This window comes from Oryx dammah, unplaced genomic scaffold (assembly GCF_014754425.2).
Source record: "Oryx dammah isolate SB20612 unplaced genomic scaffold, SCBI_Odam_1.1 HiC_scaffold_18, whole genome shotgun sequence".
In the NCBI taxonomy this organism is placed as follows: domain Eukaryota; kingdom Metazoa; phylum Chordata; class Mammalia; order Artiodactyla; family Bovidae; genus Oryx; species Oryx dammah.
The window spans coordinates 48,443,396-48,460,929 of record NW_024070202.1 but is presented as its reverse complement, the minus strand read 5'-3'; the positions used below and the strand labels follow the sequence as shown (position 1 = coordinate 48,460,929).

Sequence of the window (17,534 nt, the reverse complement as noted above, 5' to 3'; positions counted from 1 at the left end):
CCTTTTCCTGTTTGGAACCAGTCTGTTGTTCCATGTTCAGTTCTAACTGTTGCTTCCTGACCTGCATACAGATTTCTCAAGAGGCAGGTCAAGTGGTCTGGTATTCCCATCTCTTTCAGAATTTTCCACAGTTTGTTGTGATCCACTCAGCCAAAGGCTTTGGCATAGTCAATAAAGCAGAAATAGATGTTTTTCTGGAAGTGTTGCTTTTTTTGATGATCCAACAAATGTTGGCAATTTGATCTCTGGTTCCTCTGCCTTTTCTAAAACCAGCTTGAATATCTGGAAGTTCATCGTTCATGTACTGTTGAAGCCTGACCTTGTTTACGCATTGTGAATGCAATAGTTTACATCTACTAACCCCAAACGTCCAGTCCATCCCTCTCCCTGCCCACTCCTCCTTGGCAATGGTAAGTCTGTTCTCTATGTCTGTTAGTCTGTTTTTAGATAGGTTCATTTAAACCATATTTTAGATTCCACATATAAGTGATATCATATGATATCTGTCTCTTTCAGACTTACTTTACTTAGATGATAATCTCTAGTTCCTTCCATATTGCTGCAAATGGCATCATTTCATTCTTTTTATGACTGAGTAGTATTCCATCACATATATATACTATATCTTTTTTATCCACTAATCTGTCTATAGATGTTTAGGTTGCTTCCATGTCTTGGATGTTGTGAATAGTGCTGCAAAGAATAGAGAAGTACATGTATCTTTTTGAACTATAGTTTTGTCCAGGTAAATGTAGGGCCCTCCTCATCTTAACTTGATTACATGTGTAGACCCTATTTCCAAATAAGATCACATTCACAGATATCAGGGGTTAGGACCTCAGCATATGTTTTGGGGGGACATGCAACCCACAACAACCCCCATCATGAAGTGTCTGCTATCACCAACAAATTCTACATGTTTTAAGGACTGGGACTCGGTCAGCTTTGTTCATATCCAATACTTAACACAGCGCCTCATAGGTAGGGGGCACTTAGTAAAGATTTCTTGAAAGAAAGAATTTGAGTTTTAGGACTATCTTAACTTTCAGACATTAAAAAAATGTGTGCAGAGAACACAAGATAAGATTCCTTCTTTTATTTAAATTTACATATAACAATTTACAATGGAAATACACACTCAAGTAGAGAGGTTGGGGCTGTCTGGAGAGGGAGTGGACCAGCTCTCTGGATTCACTTAAGCCAAAGTATGTGCTTTAGTTCCCTAGCATCTGCCCTGAAAATGAATCTTTGATAAAATGCAGACAAGCACCTAGAATAAAACCATTTGATTTTGTGACCAGAGTTATTTGGTTGGATTAAACTTAAAATAATACACCAGGACATTTAAAATTCCAAATTTCTTTTTTCCTTATATAGTAAAGTATAATTGAAAATTTATTTCACAGGGCAAAGGAGCCTCACTTAGCAAATAAATGCCAGAATTTGCTCCAGAAACTTACTTTCTAAATTACTTTTCAGACTCATTTCAAAAAATAATTTCCATTTATACAGAATTAACAGCCTCCAAATTATGCTGCAGAATTCCAACATCTAAACTTTTCTTTTTTAACTAATTCATCTCTTGTAAAGGATATATTTAACAAAGTTAATTTTTTTAAAATCAAGGGTTTGCTCTAGGAGTTGATATATTTTATTACAATGTCTCTCTTCTTTCACCAGTATCACCAAAGCCAGGCAAATGCCAGGACAAGGTCTAGAATATTCTCTATGTTTTACTTTATGTTAGTGGCCATAGTCCTAGTTCCAAAGCCTTGGATCAGTGTTAGACCTCATGTACAGCCATAGAGATGAAGTATTTCAATTAGAGCAGAAGCAACATTTTTATCGGGTCCATTGTTATCTGTACTCATGCAGATGTGGTCTAAATATAAGCTGAGCGCCAAAGCCATTATTCAAATATGCCTGGTGCCAGCTCCATAAAAGATGACATTTACAAAGGTATAAAAGTTATGGGTCATGTGATTCATTAGGGACAATGAAGGAAGCACACAAAGGTGGCTTTTGTTTATGTGCAAGTCTATAGAATTAAACTTGTACCTTCATTGGAACCTGGAAAAATTAAGCTCAATGTGATATGCATAGGTATAGAATCAGCATAACTAAAGAACTTGTTCACTTGAGCAAGTTTGTACACACCTGCACCAATGGGCTAAATATAAATACATTCCTCTGTAATTCTTCTATCAAGATGATTGCTTCAGCAAAGCAAATAAGTGGAATCTGTGCAAGGTCTGGGCTTGACTATGTGTTATGAAATTAACGAAACATTCTCTTCTGAATGAGAAAGCATCAATCTTCCTGTTATTGAGAAAGAATGGTGGGGAATAGATGGTTTAAAAATTCTATAAAATGTCCATCCTCCATTAACACAGAGGGATAAACTTTTGGTTACAGGTATGGTCTTATGTACAGGACGATAAGTGTGATTTTAAAAGGATGAGTTGTCAAGGAAGAGGAGTGTTTTCTAGATACGTTAGAAGTCAAGGAAAGGCTCAGTGGCAAGGAAGCAGTGTTATCTGCACCTTTAAAGGTCATGCAGGGTTTTTGAATGCTGGTTGTTTGTTAGAATCTCCTGGAGGTATTTAGAAAAACACTGATGTCTGGGCCTCATCCCAAACTAATTACAACCCAAGATGGGCACTCAGGCAGGGTATTTTTAAAGTATCCTTGGTTATTCTGATTTGTAGCTAGAGTTAAGACCGACTGGACTTTTGTGTACTCATAAAGAAAAGTTTGGTGTACACCAAAGTCCAACATGTATCTATGTAGAACATTTAAAAATTAAATATTTATTTATATCCCAGTATACTTAAACATAGGGCTTCCCAGGTGGTGCTAGAGGTAAAGAACCCACCTGCTAATACAGGAGATGTAAGATGCAGGTTTAATCTCTAGGTCAGGAAGACTTCCTGGAGGAGGGCATGGCAACTCACTCCAGTATTCTTGCCTGGAGAATCCAATGGACAGAGGGGCCTGGTGGGCTACAGTCCATGGGGTCACAAAGAGTTGGACATGACTGAAGTGACTTAGCGTGCATGCATACTTAAACACAGACACCATTAACAGTTATTTCTATGTCAAGTATTAACTATAGATAATTCTAAAATATTTTATAAATAATCATCTTTCTCTGTTAACACTTCCAATAAATAGTAAAATGTTTAAGAGATGAAAATAGTTTTTAAAGAAGACATTTTAATTATTTCTAGGAAATTTGAAGACTGTGTCAGAGTGTAAAGGTCCTTTAAGTTGTGAGATGCATAGGGCAAGTAGTGTTCTTCCTAACCTGGAGATCTTTTTAGATATTAAGTATCTTATTCCATTAAAAAGAAAGAAAAAACTTCTCAGGCCAAAATTTAAAATTAAGGCATTTGGAAATTCATGCATATTTTCTAGACTATCTTCTTTAATAATGTACCTTTCAAAAACCCCAACAAACATCTCTACAAGTACCTACAATTCTAGTATCCCTAGAGGAGAAATTGTTTTTCAACGGATTGTTGAGTTCTAGAGTGTTCTTGAAAATTTCACAACTCTACATAAAGAACTTTGAGAAGGTTGAAAGTGAGGAAGAAGAGAGAAAGGGAGGAAGGTGGGGAGGGCTCAGGGGGAGGAATATAAAGGCCCCAGATGAGTCCCTTTGGTTATTTGGAAGCAGGCTATCATAATTGTACTTGAGAGGTTTACCCTGTGGGCAGAGTTGAGACAAATTTTGCAATTTGTAATCGTGGAACCAGAGCAGCAGATGAGGGTCAGGGTACAAAGGTTCCAATTTTCCATTTGGTGTTTGTGAGTCTCTGTGGTAATAGAATCTGATGACAAAAGGCCCTGAAAAGAAGAGCTCGCTTTCCTTGCTTTTGGCACATTAGTAACATCTGCAGACACAGAGGGGATGTTTAGAAGCATTAGGAGGAATGAGACCAAGGTTACAATGAGCATGTGTGTTTTTTTTTTTTCTTTTTCCCATAAAGAATTTGAGAAAGACAAGGATAACCAAAATTGAGAGGAAACCCAGATGAAGAGATGTTACCAATGATTCTGAAGAATTTCGGGAAGCACCCAATAATATGATAGCCAAAACATCAGTCACAGTGAGGGGGTAATTAGGCTGTTTAAACTTAGAATGTTCTCCAACATCACTGAGACAAATGAGAAACAAACAAACCTCAAATACCTAAAACTGAACAGCACTTAAACAAACAATCAGGCCGATATTTCTCCAATGAAGAGTTCAGCTAGAAAAAGAACTATGTTTCTCAAGGGGCAGCTTTCATAATGTTCTAGGGCATTTTAAATCAAGTTCAATGACTGTTGTGCTTACTTAAAGCTTTTTAATTCTAGCCCAAGTATTAGGCTGAATGTTTCTCTCCTTGTTTGATGCCAAGAACAAGATGTAGGAACCAGTTAAACTGCACAGTCCATCCTTTGTCCCTGCAAACTTCAATCTGATCCAGAAAATACTTTTTAGCATCCTCCTCGCTCTTCCCTACTGTTAGGGCATCCCGAATGTATTCGATATCTTCTTTGCTGGTTAACTGGGGCATTCCTGTCATCAGCATCATGGAGAACAGAATGATCAGTAGATTTGTGTGATGACGAAGGGCTAGGTAAGCCTTGACACACACATCCTGGATAAAAGAAAAGAAAAAGCTTATTAACTGTTGTTACAGTAACAAAGTAGGATAAGGACCAGCAGACTGGTTTGGAATTTACATGGCATTATCCTGTCCCTGTGAGAAAATCAGCACAAGCAAGGCAGTCCCCTGCCTCAGATGAAAACACTCGACAAGAACGCAGACCACTTTTACGGTCTCTGAAGCAATGTAGAGTGGTCACAAACACCTAGGGGATGCTCAAAGGAAACAGATACAGAAAGTTTCATCTTATTTCTTATTCTGTCTTTTTACTTCGATTTCCTTCCTAGGGAATTGAGGGTGGACATTTCTGTAGTCTCTGAAGAGGAATGAGTCAGTTTTTGAACACCATGCTGGAATCAATTAAGTTTATGTAAGCGTAAATAATGTTTGCTATGAGCTAACAGAAGGCAAAGAAGAGATGGAAACGCGGGTATTGAGATCTAGCGAGTTTTCTTCTTTATTTCCCAATGTGTCCTATTTTAAGAAAACAGATGAATTAGCTTTCCATTGTCCGACTCTCAAAGTTGTTGAATGACATTTGGAAATTTAATAAAAACTCTGAATACTGAGAGAGAGTTTACAACAATGACATGGCTGCTGCCTCCTCTGAAAGCCTTAGAACAGGTGACACAGGTGATTTAAACTCACTTCTGAAGCAGCAGGCATGCCTGAATGTGAAGAAAAGCTACAAGGTTCCCAATTTTACAACATGAGGACAGCCCAACCTTTATACCATAATTTGACAAAGGTGGTGTGTTAAAGAAAACTGAAAGGAATGATTATGGGTTTAAATATTTTAAATCAAATACTGGGTAAAGTGTTAAGAGAATAACACTCCATAGCCAACTAGGGTTTATCACAAAATTGCAAGGTAGTTCATCGTAAGGTACTGGGATAAAATCCACTTTTGAGTTTTATAAAAGTAACATGTAACTTAATATATAATGAGCATGGAATAATGTGAAGAATTATATGAAATTACCAGTAAAGATCATTTTGAATAATGAGTTGGGGGAAAATGCAGAAAATTAGAAAACTGAAGGTAAAATCATTAGTATTTACAAATAACAGTTGTCTTCTTAGAACACTGAAGGAGGGAAGAACTAAAATACTATTGAAACTAGTTTTTATTAAACTAACTTTCTATGAAATTAATAAATAGAATGCTATAAGTAGGAGCTACCAGTTAGAAAGACATGCTGTGAATAACGGTAACAACCCCCCTGTGATTTCTGAGGTAAACCCCTATACAAAAAACATGCAGAACTCATTTTTTAAAACTGTAAAAATTCACTGAAGCATGCAAAAGAAAACTTAAACATGTGAAATGTCAAGGTATGTTCCTCACTAATAAAAGTGCTTATTATAAAGATAAATATTCTGAGATTAATATATAAATATAATGAAATTGAATAAAAATTCCTATTGGATATTTAAACTTAGATAAGTTTTCAAGTTCGTCTGGAATCATTAGGGCTTGAGACAACATTTTGAACAAGTATCGTAACAAAAAACAGTGCTTGCCATTAAAGCACATTTTAAGGTTATGATGTTTATAACTGTGTCTATTCTGTTCCAAAAAAGATAATAAATTTTGTGGAATAGTAGGGAAAGTTCAGAGATATCTAACTTTAAATATTATATATTACATAGTAAACATAAAATAAAGGCTACTTCTCAGATTAGTGGGGGAAATATGTATTATTTGGTCAATGGGTCTGGTACAATTGACTCTTAATTTGGAGTGGGGGAGAAATAGTTTATTCCATATGATATATCAAATTCCAAAATAATTAAACATTTAAATGTAAGAAGGGGAGACTTCTCTGGTGGTCCAGTGGCTAAAACACCATGCTGTCAATGGGGTGGGTGCCTGGGTTTGATCCCTGGTCACGGAAGTAGGTCCCACATGCTACAGCTAGAGTTTGAATGCCACAACTATAAGATTCCACATTCTACAGAAAAGACTGAAGATCCTGCATGCCACTACTAAGACCCAGCGCCGTGAAATTAAAAAAAAAATTTTTTTAAGGAAAATTTGAAAAAAAATGTAAGAAGGGAAAACATTATTTTAAACAATTAGGAAATGAGAAAGGAAGGACTTTAAGAAGATGATTTCCAAGGTGGAATCGAAATGGAAGATGGAGAGATTATGGAAACTTCTAATTTTTGAGGGAAAAAAGCTATAAACAATATTAAAAGAGGTAAAAAACAACAAAAAAAGACATTTGCAACATGACAGATCACTTCTTTATTCCTAGCCTCCTCCCCTCCATAGCTCTTACAAAGCAGTAAGAAAGAGACAAAGAGTTGGCTAGAAATGTAGGCCAAGGTTACAGTAGACCACGCATGCATGCTAAGTTATTTCCGTCATGTCTGACTCTTCACAACATGGTCTGCAGCCCACGAGCATCCTGTGTTCGTGGAATTCTCCAGGCAAGAATACTGGAGTGGGTTGCCATGCCCTCCCCCAGGGGATCTTCCCAACCCAAGGACTGAACCCGCCTCTCATGTCTCCTGCATGAGGGTTCTTCACCACTAGTGCCACGCTGGAGGACCACAGTATATCATACTACAAGATGTAAAGCCAGATAATAAACACTTGAAAAAAACATGCAACTTCATTAGTCCATCAAATAAATGTAACTTAAGATGAGGTGGAAACATTCACCTATCAAACTGAAAAGTCTTTTTTTTTTTTTAATTTTTAAGGATAATATCTAATGTTCTCTTTCATAAACTGATGGTAGATGGGAATGGTTATACTTTCACTAGCAGAAAACTTGCTAACATGTATCAAAAGCTTTAAAATACTTATAAATGTTATAAAACTTAATTGTGATGGTTACATAACTGATACATTTGTAAAAATTCATAGAATTGTATACCTAAAAAGACTGAATTCTGTTCTCTCAATTATGTTTCAGTAAAAACTTGACTTAAAAAATGTCAGCATCTTTTTACTTGGCAATTTCCAGGCTAGGAATTTACCTTAAATTTTTTTGGTTAATATTGCAGTGACTTATCTGTAAGGATTTTCATTAGAACATTGTTTAATATTGTAGAAACTAGAAAGCAACCTAAATATCCTACACTTGGAGGTTGGTAAGAAGGGTTTATGAAAGTTTCTGCAGCTTCATGCTCTGAAACGACTGTAATGACTCTGTAGAAGGGTATATAATAAGCATGTAAAAATAAGTTAAAAAGCAGGTACACAGCAACACATATAGTATAATCCCATTTTGGTAAGTGGACACAAAATATTTACATAGGAAAAAAGAATGTAAATTTACAGGCCAAAATGTGAGTAGTGATTTTTCCTTTTGCCTTTAGAGATGGTCTTGTCTGTGTCGCCTGAATGGGGCAGTGTAACTGCACTGATAGTGGGGGTCAGGCCTCTGTCATTCTGTACGTCAAGGCTGGATTGTGTATATATCACCCTGTCCAGATACAAAATCCCATGGACTCTTCTTCTGGCATTTTTGAAGTCAGACAATATGTACCAAATGCCCAGCATAGAGGCTGGCCTATGGGGAGGATTCAATAAATGTTAGTTCTCTCCCTTCCCTACCTGGAGGGGAGAGCAACTCTGCATCTCCTCTCTGCTTAGTCACCACAAAGCAGGAGACCCACAGACCCACAGCACTGGTGGGGCTGTTCCTGCCGTGGCCCAGCCATCACCCTGGCCTGGAAGCAGCCCTGGTGCATTAGCACTCTTGCATTCTTAATGACTCCACTTACGACTGGAAATCATTGTCTTTTGCTCATCCCTAGGACCCACTGACATCTCGCTCATCTCTTGGTAATGATACAGGCTAGAAGCAGACTTCACTCCAGGCAACAAGTCTTGTTAATGTGCCAACTTGCACAATCTTCACAAGGGCGGAGATGAGGATGCCTTCTGATTTTGAATTTAGGTGACGTTCTGATTTTTAATCATCTTCTAGCTTTCTGTACACGGAGGGCTCTGGGCAAACCCCCTGCTCTCTGAGCCCACTGTGTGGTCAAGCTTTTTAACAGAATAATTTTGAGGAGGAAAATAAATCTAGAATCAGGTTATTATAACACCAATCCATAGGTGCTCAGAAAATATTTAGGCACCTATCCACTAATCGTTATAGCCACAGAGACACACATAAAGGGGAAAAACCATTCTGCTGCTCTCCAGAGTCATCTTTTCTATATAAGGACTCTCTACTGGCTTGAATTTATTTGGTTAATTTTAACTTTCACAGGCAAGGGCCAGTTCTGTGAGAAAGACCACACACCCCATATTGGTAAGACACAATGTCTAGGTTCAGACTGGTGGTACAGACTTAGAGATGTAGTGCAGACTTAATTATCCTTTGCTTAAAGGTGTGTGGGGCAGTGGTTAAAAACACAGAGTCACATTCCACTGCTTGGATTGAACTCTTGGCTTTATTACTGACAAGCTGTTTGTCATCAGAGAGGTTATTTAACCTCTCTGGACCTCAGTTTCCTCATCTCAGAATCTGAATAACAGTAACAGTGACCCCATGCCATGCAGTTGTGATGAGATTCAAGTGCTGTTATAAGCGGTTGGCTATTATTATTGACAGGATGAGGTGTTGCCTGACTGAGCACACACTTCTCAATGCTGAGGAGTTCACCTTGCCATCTAGACCTGTCCAAAATATCCCTCTGACAGCAGAGGCCTAGGGGTGGGGTGAGCTGGGGAGATAAGCCCCACTCCCACCAGTGTCGATGGAGGAGGTGTCTTGGTCCTGGCCCCTGCGGTGGGCAGGATGATGGAAGCCTATGGTACCCAGCTACGTCTGTAGGAGGTTCTCGCTCCTTCCACTCAAACCCCAGGGGTTTGATTTTAGACTCAGATGAAGGGTCTGTCCCAGCGTCCTGACCATGCTGTCTCACCACAGGCCTCTGGTTTGAGCAGCTGTGAGGATGTGGCTTGGGGGAACTCAGGAGGAAGCACAGAATACAGAAATTGCTGGCTGTAGCAACGGAATTTTCCCTTGTGCCAGGACTGTGGGGCACTGACCTCAGGCATCCTCCTTCAGCTGTCGGTTGAGTCTTTGTACTATTATTGAGTGGAGGAGAAGGGGGAAGGGAAGGCCCTGATTTGGAGGACTTGGTTTAAGCACTTGTTAACAAGTGTGAGCCTGGGGAACAGTGTAACATCATTACTGTCGTTGCTGGAACACTACTCATGAATAAGTAGATTGAGCCTACATAGTACCTCTGCTCTTTATTTCAGAGTTGATTCAAATACCTTAACTGACAATATCCAGAACCAAAAGAAAGATTCCTTTATAGAGCTACCCTTCTTGTAAGTCTTAGGAACAAAGGAATTCATAACCATTTCAGGGTCAACACTTTGACTTGATATATCATCAACTTATCAGTTCACTGTACTGAAAACAAATGCATAATCTATTGATTTTTTTTAACCACCAGTGAGCTATGGCTGCTTAAATGGTCCAAAGTCATGTGGTGTAATAGTCCCACTTTTTCTTAAAACCAAATGCCTCCATTCTCAACTAGAAACAAAGAGGAAGTGAAATACTACTGTACAGTCACAAGGATGAGGAAGTAACCTCAGGGCCATAAAACAGAAACTCCAGAAGCATTCAGTGCTGAGAGGAGAGGGGAAAATAACACTCACAAATACTCATCAATGAGAAAGAAATGCTCTCACCCTCCTAGTTTTCCTAATTAGTAATGTGGCCTCTGTCTGTTAGAGGAAGGAGATAAGGGGAAAATGATATTTCATTTGAAGAGGATTTCATTTCTTTAAATAAAAATCAATCACTTGACTCAGCAGTGCCTTTAGAAGTTATTTTGGCAAAACAGAGGTCACTAATTAGCAGACCTAACAATGTAGGAATCTGGTAAAATCCAAAAGAAGAGTGTGTCCAACTCTCTGCTGTGCATTTGCAGAGTTTGACTTAGGATTGTTATAGGGACTTAGAATGATTCCCAGACTAGCTCTGTCTACCAGGGGAAGGGCTGTACTGCCATCTTCTCAAGTACTTAGCTAGGCACTCATTAGAAATCTAAAGGTTACAATTAAACTGTTCTACTTTAAATATTCTAAATAGACAGTATGTAGGGGTGTGTGCGTGTGTGTATTTGTCTTTTAGCTTTGTTCCAAAAGAGGGTTGAAGGTGGATTATTTAGATACATAAGAGTCACAATAACATTAATTAGAAGTGGGAATTAAAAGCAAAGGGAATAAGACGGGACATGATCCACAATGCGTTTGGAAAAGAGACTAATTTAAAACTATATATCACAAATCCTACAGACTTGCTAAGAGCAGCCTTCAAATAAATCTTCAGTCAAAAGGAAAGGTGAATCTGTTACTTCATCCAATGTTCAGAAGATTAAACAAAAAATCTATTTGTTTAGGAGAAACCCAGCTTTTCTGGAGACCAAGACCTGATAGAACTTTTGCAAGAAGACCTTTATAAGGAGTACGCTTTGTAACATGGTGAATAATGTTTTTGATAATATTCTGGTGGTAGACAAAACAGTTCTCTAAGAGAAACAAAACACAGAGAAGGATGCCAGTTGGAAGGTTACTCTTGATAAATGTTTAGAAGAAAAGGGGTCTGATCTTAGGAATGGAGTGACATCGCATGCTGGTGGATTAATGCACAAATCCAAACCAAGGCCATCTCTCCAGTCTTGTATTCCTATCTTTTCCAGAAAAGTGATAAAATTCAGGAAAGCTTAAGTTCCAGCAATTCTACAAGCCCATGCAAGCCTGTATCTGGCAGAGAAGCCACACCAAAATATTCCAGCTCCTACCCATGGCTGATGCAAACCCTTCTCTGAGGGCATCTTCCCACGGAGAGAGTGAAGAAAGGGTGAAACTTCAGGCTTCAGACCTGGGTGGAGGAGGCTGAGCTCCACGCCGTTAGTGGGCCAGGGTGCAAATCCCGAGAGGATGCAGATCCTTTATCAACTCAGTATAGTATGAGCAATTCAATAGATAAACTAATCGCCCTGTTGAGCTATAGTAGGCCTTGATCACATTAATTTGTGATGAATCAATTGAGCTCCAAGTGGTTTCTTTGCTTGGCTCTCTACCCCCCAATCCAGCCAATTCACTGCTTCACAAAGTTCCCTCCTTGACTCAAATTCTGCGATACTCTCCCACATATACCTAGGTTCCCCAGACAACTATACTTTTCGTTCATTAAATATTGATACTAAATAATAACTCCATGCCCTTTCTCATGTTCTTCTTTCTGCCTGGCTGTGCCTTCCCCACCCTGCATCTGCTTGGCAAAATACAAGTGAACTCAGATCTTAAGGTCTCGGATAAAACACTTCCTTCATTGCCACACCCCTCTTCTACCCGCCAGGGCAGGAGTCATTGCTCCCTCTGCAAACCTTGGCTAAAACCCTCAACCAGACAGCTGTGTGCACATCTCTTCTGTGGTGCGCTGGACCGATCCTCTGCTCTTGTCAGCTGGGCCCAGCAGTGTGACCGCCACACCACTAATAATCTGCCAGTGCATGATGAATGAACGCTTTCTGTGCCAAAGCCAAGCTCAGTGTGGGGCAAGACTCACTGCTTTAAAATTAGGGTGGAGACTTCCCTGGTGGTTCAGCGGTTAGGACTTCACTTTCCAGTGCAGGGGCTGTGGGTTCAGTCCCTGTTCGGGAAGCTAAGATGCCACATATCACCTGGCCAAAAAGCCAAAACGTAACACAGAAAATATTGTAACAAATTCGGTAAAGATTTTAAACAAATGGTCCATATCAAAAAAATAATAATCCTAAAAAATAATAAAATGAGGGTGAATCAGGGACCAGTCATATATAAAGAGGGTTAAACTGTAAAGGTGCAAGCCTTGCCTGGACCTCGTACAGGTCCCAAAAGGTAGTCATGAGTTGAATGGGTGTATCCTCGTGGACTGGGAGAAACAACGCCTGGTGACTCCAACAGGATGGAGCAGGAGGCTGAGAAAGCCCGGCCTGGCAGGCAACAGGTATAGACAATCAGAGGTGTAGACAAATGCAGGGGTCACAACACAAGGAAGGGAATGGGAGCCTAGGACGGGGAAGTGATGGTGAGGTGGCCTCAGTTCTCAGAGGACTGTCGGATGCTGGGGTTTCCGTGGTGCCCTGGTCCCTGTGGCTGGAGTCAGGGAGCGCACCTGACTCTCCACCAAGGCAGCAGTAGGAGGGAGCATGGTCCCAGTTCTAGAGGCAAGTAAACAGGCAGGGCTAACACGTTAATAGGAAAAGCCTCAGCTTTTCCTATAATAGCCTAGGATCTGAGATAAGAGTGAGACCACAGCAGAAATTGAATAAAAGTTTCTAGGCATTGGAGCTACGACTCTGCGTAGCGACTTGGTGCAGGGCTGAGCCTGATGGTTGAGGGGCCTGGGGATGCCTTGGCTTGGGGACAACACTGCCTGTGGTGACGACACATCAGGACCTCATATATTAAAGCAACACCATGAATAGACTCCAGACCTCTTATCAAACCCTTCTGAAGAGTGACACCTAGGGGCGAGTGCCTTTTAAGTATGCTTATCACCACACGTGTGTGAACTGTGCATGTGAAGAGGTTATCTGACTCTCTTGACTTCTTCAGCTCCATCTGACACACATTGCTAAGTGCCTACTGTGTGCAAAGAACATCTTCAAAATGCTTGCCTCCATAAGGCCAAGTTTCATTTTCCTTGCAAACGATATTGAATGTACACTCTAGGTCTATACTGCACGTCCTATTGGCACGACTACTGCCCTGATGGGGGTGGGGGATAGTCATGTTTATGTCAGTAAGGAAATCTCTACAAATGTGATTAGGCATCAGATGACATTTACATGTCTGTATTATTTACCAAAATATTAGGTTTCATAATTAGGCTTACTTCCTCTCTGGATGTATGGTATTTAAAATGCATTGTAAAGTCTTATTAACTAACATCCAGGCAATGGCAACCTGTGAGTCTGTGCCTGTCACCACTTCATAAACTCACTAAATACAATGAATTGTGGGGAAGGAAGAAAGCTGAGGGGTTCCCTAGTCTCATCTAACTCCTCCTGGGGCAGACATTGCTCCTCTACCAACTGGTACCACGTGCAGGATGCAGGTCAGACATGGTCCTCTTGTGATGGATCCTCTGAAGGCAACAGGCAGGGGGCTGTGGCTGGGATAACACCAGGGACCTCATCTAGAAGGGCAGTGAAGAATGTTCTAGGGAGGAGGCCCAAGCATGGGGCAGCTGAACTTGGTGGAAAAGCAGAGGAAGGCCTTCTTGACCCAGTAAGAGAAGGCAGGTGAGAGCAGTAAGGTAAGGCTGGAGGGGGGCAGGGTCTCTGAGGAACAGCGTCTGGCAGGGCAAGCTTAGATGTTCAGATTTAATTCAAAATGAGATGAGAAGCCACTAAACAGTTTAAGGAAAGGGAGTAACACTGTGTCTGGTTCTTAGGTTCAGTTTTTAACCAAATTCTGATTCATTTGGTCTTGAAGGTGATAGTGGTTGAAATGGGATTAGAAGTCAGATCCAAACTCAAATTCAGCATTTTCCCAGTTACAATGTTCTCTTCTCATTTCCTAATCCAAATGACAAAAGAGAAGTAAAAAGTTTGAAATATTTAAATCTACAATGATACCATTGATGAAAGAGCTTCTTTAGGTAAAAGATAAAATGCTTAATAGAATAAAGGAAACAATAGAAAGTTGAAATGCCAGGCTAGAAGAAGTACAGGCTAGAATAAAGATTGCTGGGAGAAATATCAATAACCTCAGATATGCAGATGACACCACCGTTATGCCAGAAAGTGAAGAGGAACTAAAGAGCCTCTTGATGAAAGTGAAAGAGGAAAGCAAAAAAGCTGGCATAAAACTCAACATTCAAAAAACTAAGATCATGGCATCTGATCCCATCACTTCATGACAAATAGATGGGGAACCAATGGAAACAGTGAGAGTCTTTATTTTCTTGGGCTTCAAAATCACTGCAGATGGTGATTGCAGCCATGAAATTAAAAGACGCTTGCTCCTTAGAAGAAAAGCTATGGCTAACCTAGACAGCATGTTAAAAAGTAGAGACATTACTTTGCCAACAAAGGTCTGTCTAGTCAAAGCTAGGGTTTTTCCAGTGGTCATGTATGGATGTGAGAGTTGGACCATAACGAAGGCTGAGCACTGAAGAATTGATGCTTTTGAACTGTGGTGTTGAAGAAGACTCTTGGGAGTCCCTTGGACTGCAAGGAGATCAAATCAGTCAATCCTGAAGGAGATCAATCCTGAATATTCATTGGAAGGACTAATGTTGAAGCTGAAGCTTCAATACTTTGGCCACCTGATGCGAAGAGCTGACTCATTGGAAAAAACTCTGATGCTGGGAAAGATTGAAGGCAGGAGGAGAAGAGGATGACAGAGGATGAGATAGTTGGATGTCATCACCAACGCAATGGACATGAGTTTGAGCGAGCTTCAGGAGATGGTGATGGACAGGGAAGCCTGGCTTGCTGGAGTCCATGGGGTGGCAAAGAGTCAGACACGACTGAGTGATTGAACAACACCATCAACTAAAATGTTGGCAGTGTTTTTTTGGAAGGTGGGATAGTGGGCAACATTTTATATCCAGATATTTTAAATATTTTATTGGCTTTTGTTTTTTTTTAAGGAAACATTTACTACTTTTAAAATTTAGGGGACTTCCCTGGTGGTCCACTGGTTAAGACTCCACACTTCCAATGCAGGGCGCCTGGGTTCCATCCTGGGTTGGAGAACTAAGATCTCACATGCTACGTGATGGGACCAAAAAACAAAATTAAAATTTAGGAAAAAACCCTGCCTTCTTACATAAAGTAAATAGAAGCCAAATTTCATTTTCCAGTGATATCACTGTATTTGTTTGGGAGTATGTTCTATAATTGTTCAGGGACATTTCAAACAAAGTGATCCTTAAATACACCACCAGTGGGAAAACCATGTTTTTTTTTTTTTTTAAATCTCTTTAGTAGGGGAGAGTTATTTCCCCCCATGCACAGAATTTTTTGATCAAAATCATCATCATTGCAACATATCTGTTTAGCACCTCGTGTATAGGGTGCTACTGAAAGCAAACAGATGATCTTGAGTTCAAGAAGTGGGCCTTCGTGTGTCTTATTTCAGCTTGTTCCTGAACTCTGCCCTATTCTAGAAATGATTCATGAATCTGGTCCTAGGATCGACCAGCTACATCGGAAAGGAGAGGGGGTGGGACAGAGCCACACTTTCCTCTTTCAGTTCCCCTGGCTCCAGTCCTCTCATCACAAACTCAGTAGGCTTTTCTGTCTTTGTGGAGCAGGCTCCCCTCACCCTTGACAAAAGTGGGTCAGCTCTTTAAGGTGATTCAAATGTGCTGCGTGCATTCATGAACCTTATCAGTTCAAATTTAGTGGTTCTCTGGAACCAAGGACACCTTTCCTTCAAAGAATAAATATATACGACGCTTCCTACCCAACCTAGAAATGGCAGCTTTGTCATACAAGATCCCTGGATGATCTTTAGAGAGTTGGAAGATGCTCCCCTCCCCTAACCTTGCAAGACTTCATCTCAAAAAGGAGCACAAGGTGAGAAACAGAAAATATTCTAGAATGCTTAATAGTATGTAAACACACACACACACACAACTGTCAGCAGGTCTGAGTCAAATGATGAAAAAACTTGCTGCTCATCTTTGTCAAGCTGGAAATTTTAGAAATTCTGCATATGTAACATTGTATACATACATGTATAATGTAAGTGTTTAGCCTTTTTCCTCTTGATAGTGAAGAGAGGAAAAGGTGGGGAGACCAGCAGAGAAGAGGGCGGGCTGGGCAGGCAGAACAAGCAGAGCTCAGACCCCTACTTGCTCCTTAATAGGAGCAATGCTATTTTTCATGTTTTCTATATTATAGTGCTGCTTGAGATCTCATTTCACAGAGGTCTTCTCATTCTAAAAGTGTTCAATGTTTGAAGAACTACTGTTATATATGTGACAATGGAGGCCTCGTTGATTGAGTTCCTGCTGTAATCTGGGTCCTGAGCCAAGCATTCTACATATTTCGTGTAAATAATCCCTAAAAACCCTACTTGAGGTGGGTCTTAGAGTTCCCACCCCACAGAGGAGGAAACCGAGGTTCTGAAAGGATAAGTAATTTGTATTATATTCGAGGTTTTAAGCAGCAGAGCCAAGATGCACACTAAAGTTGGTCTGCTCCAAAGGCCATCCTTTCAGCTACAATGCCATGCTGATCTGTTTAAGGTTCATTTATAGGCACTTATAGAGTATAAAGCATCTGCCTACAATGCGGGAGACCTGGGTTCAATCCCTGGGTTGGTGAAGGAAATGGTAACCCACTCCAGTATTCTTGCCTGGAAAATCCCATGGATGGAAGAGCCTTGTAGGCTACAGTCCATGGGGTCGCAAAGAGTCGGACACGACTGAGCGACTTCACTTCACTTATAGAGTATGCCAATACTGTAAAACAGTCATAGATAAATACAATAAAATTGACAAAGGTATGTTTTTGGCAGTACATATGCACCTAGAATGTGCTTTAATGAAAGCAGTTTAATGGCTCAAAAAATAAGCTTTCGGTCACAGAGGATGTAGAAATGCTTCTAGACTGAAGGGACAGACTTTCTGCAAAGAATTGTTGCTTTGGGAGGAAGCTGTCTGGACAGGGGGTGAGCCTGTTTGTGGCCTCCCCAAACCCCAAGTCTTTTCATTAAAGAATATTTTGAAACTTAAAAATGACAACAAGGAAGACTAAAGGGGAAGTATTGCTGGGATTTGTGGCGTGATATGGGCACTATAGGATGGGAATTTTATCAACAATAGTTCAGATGAGCAGTCATTTTAGGGACAACCCTTGGCCAGAAGGAAAAGAACATAC

At 40.2% G+C, this 17,534-nt stretch overlaps 1 protein-coding gene across 1 annotated transcript in view; it reads right to left on the bottom strand.

Annotated features, from left to right (window-relative positions):
- Window positions 1–1,075: 1,075 nt before the first annotated feature.
- The window catches only part of PIK3CG (phosphatidylinositol-4,5-bisphosphate 3-kinase catalytic subunit gamma), a 35,291-nt gene continuing 18,832 nt past the window's right edge, over window positions 1,076–17,534 (bottom strand). The window contains exon 11 of the mRNA XM_040260818.1: window positions 1,076–4,649. Coding sequence (XP_040116752.1) covers window positions 4,371–4,649 — 279 coding nt within the window. The 3' untranslated portion in view covers window positions 1,076–4,370. The remainder of the gene's footprint in view (window positions 4,650–17,534) is intronic.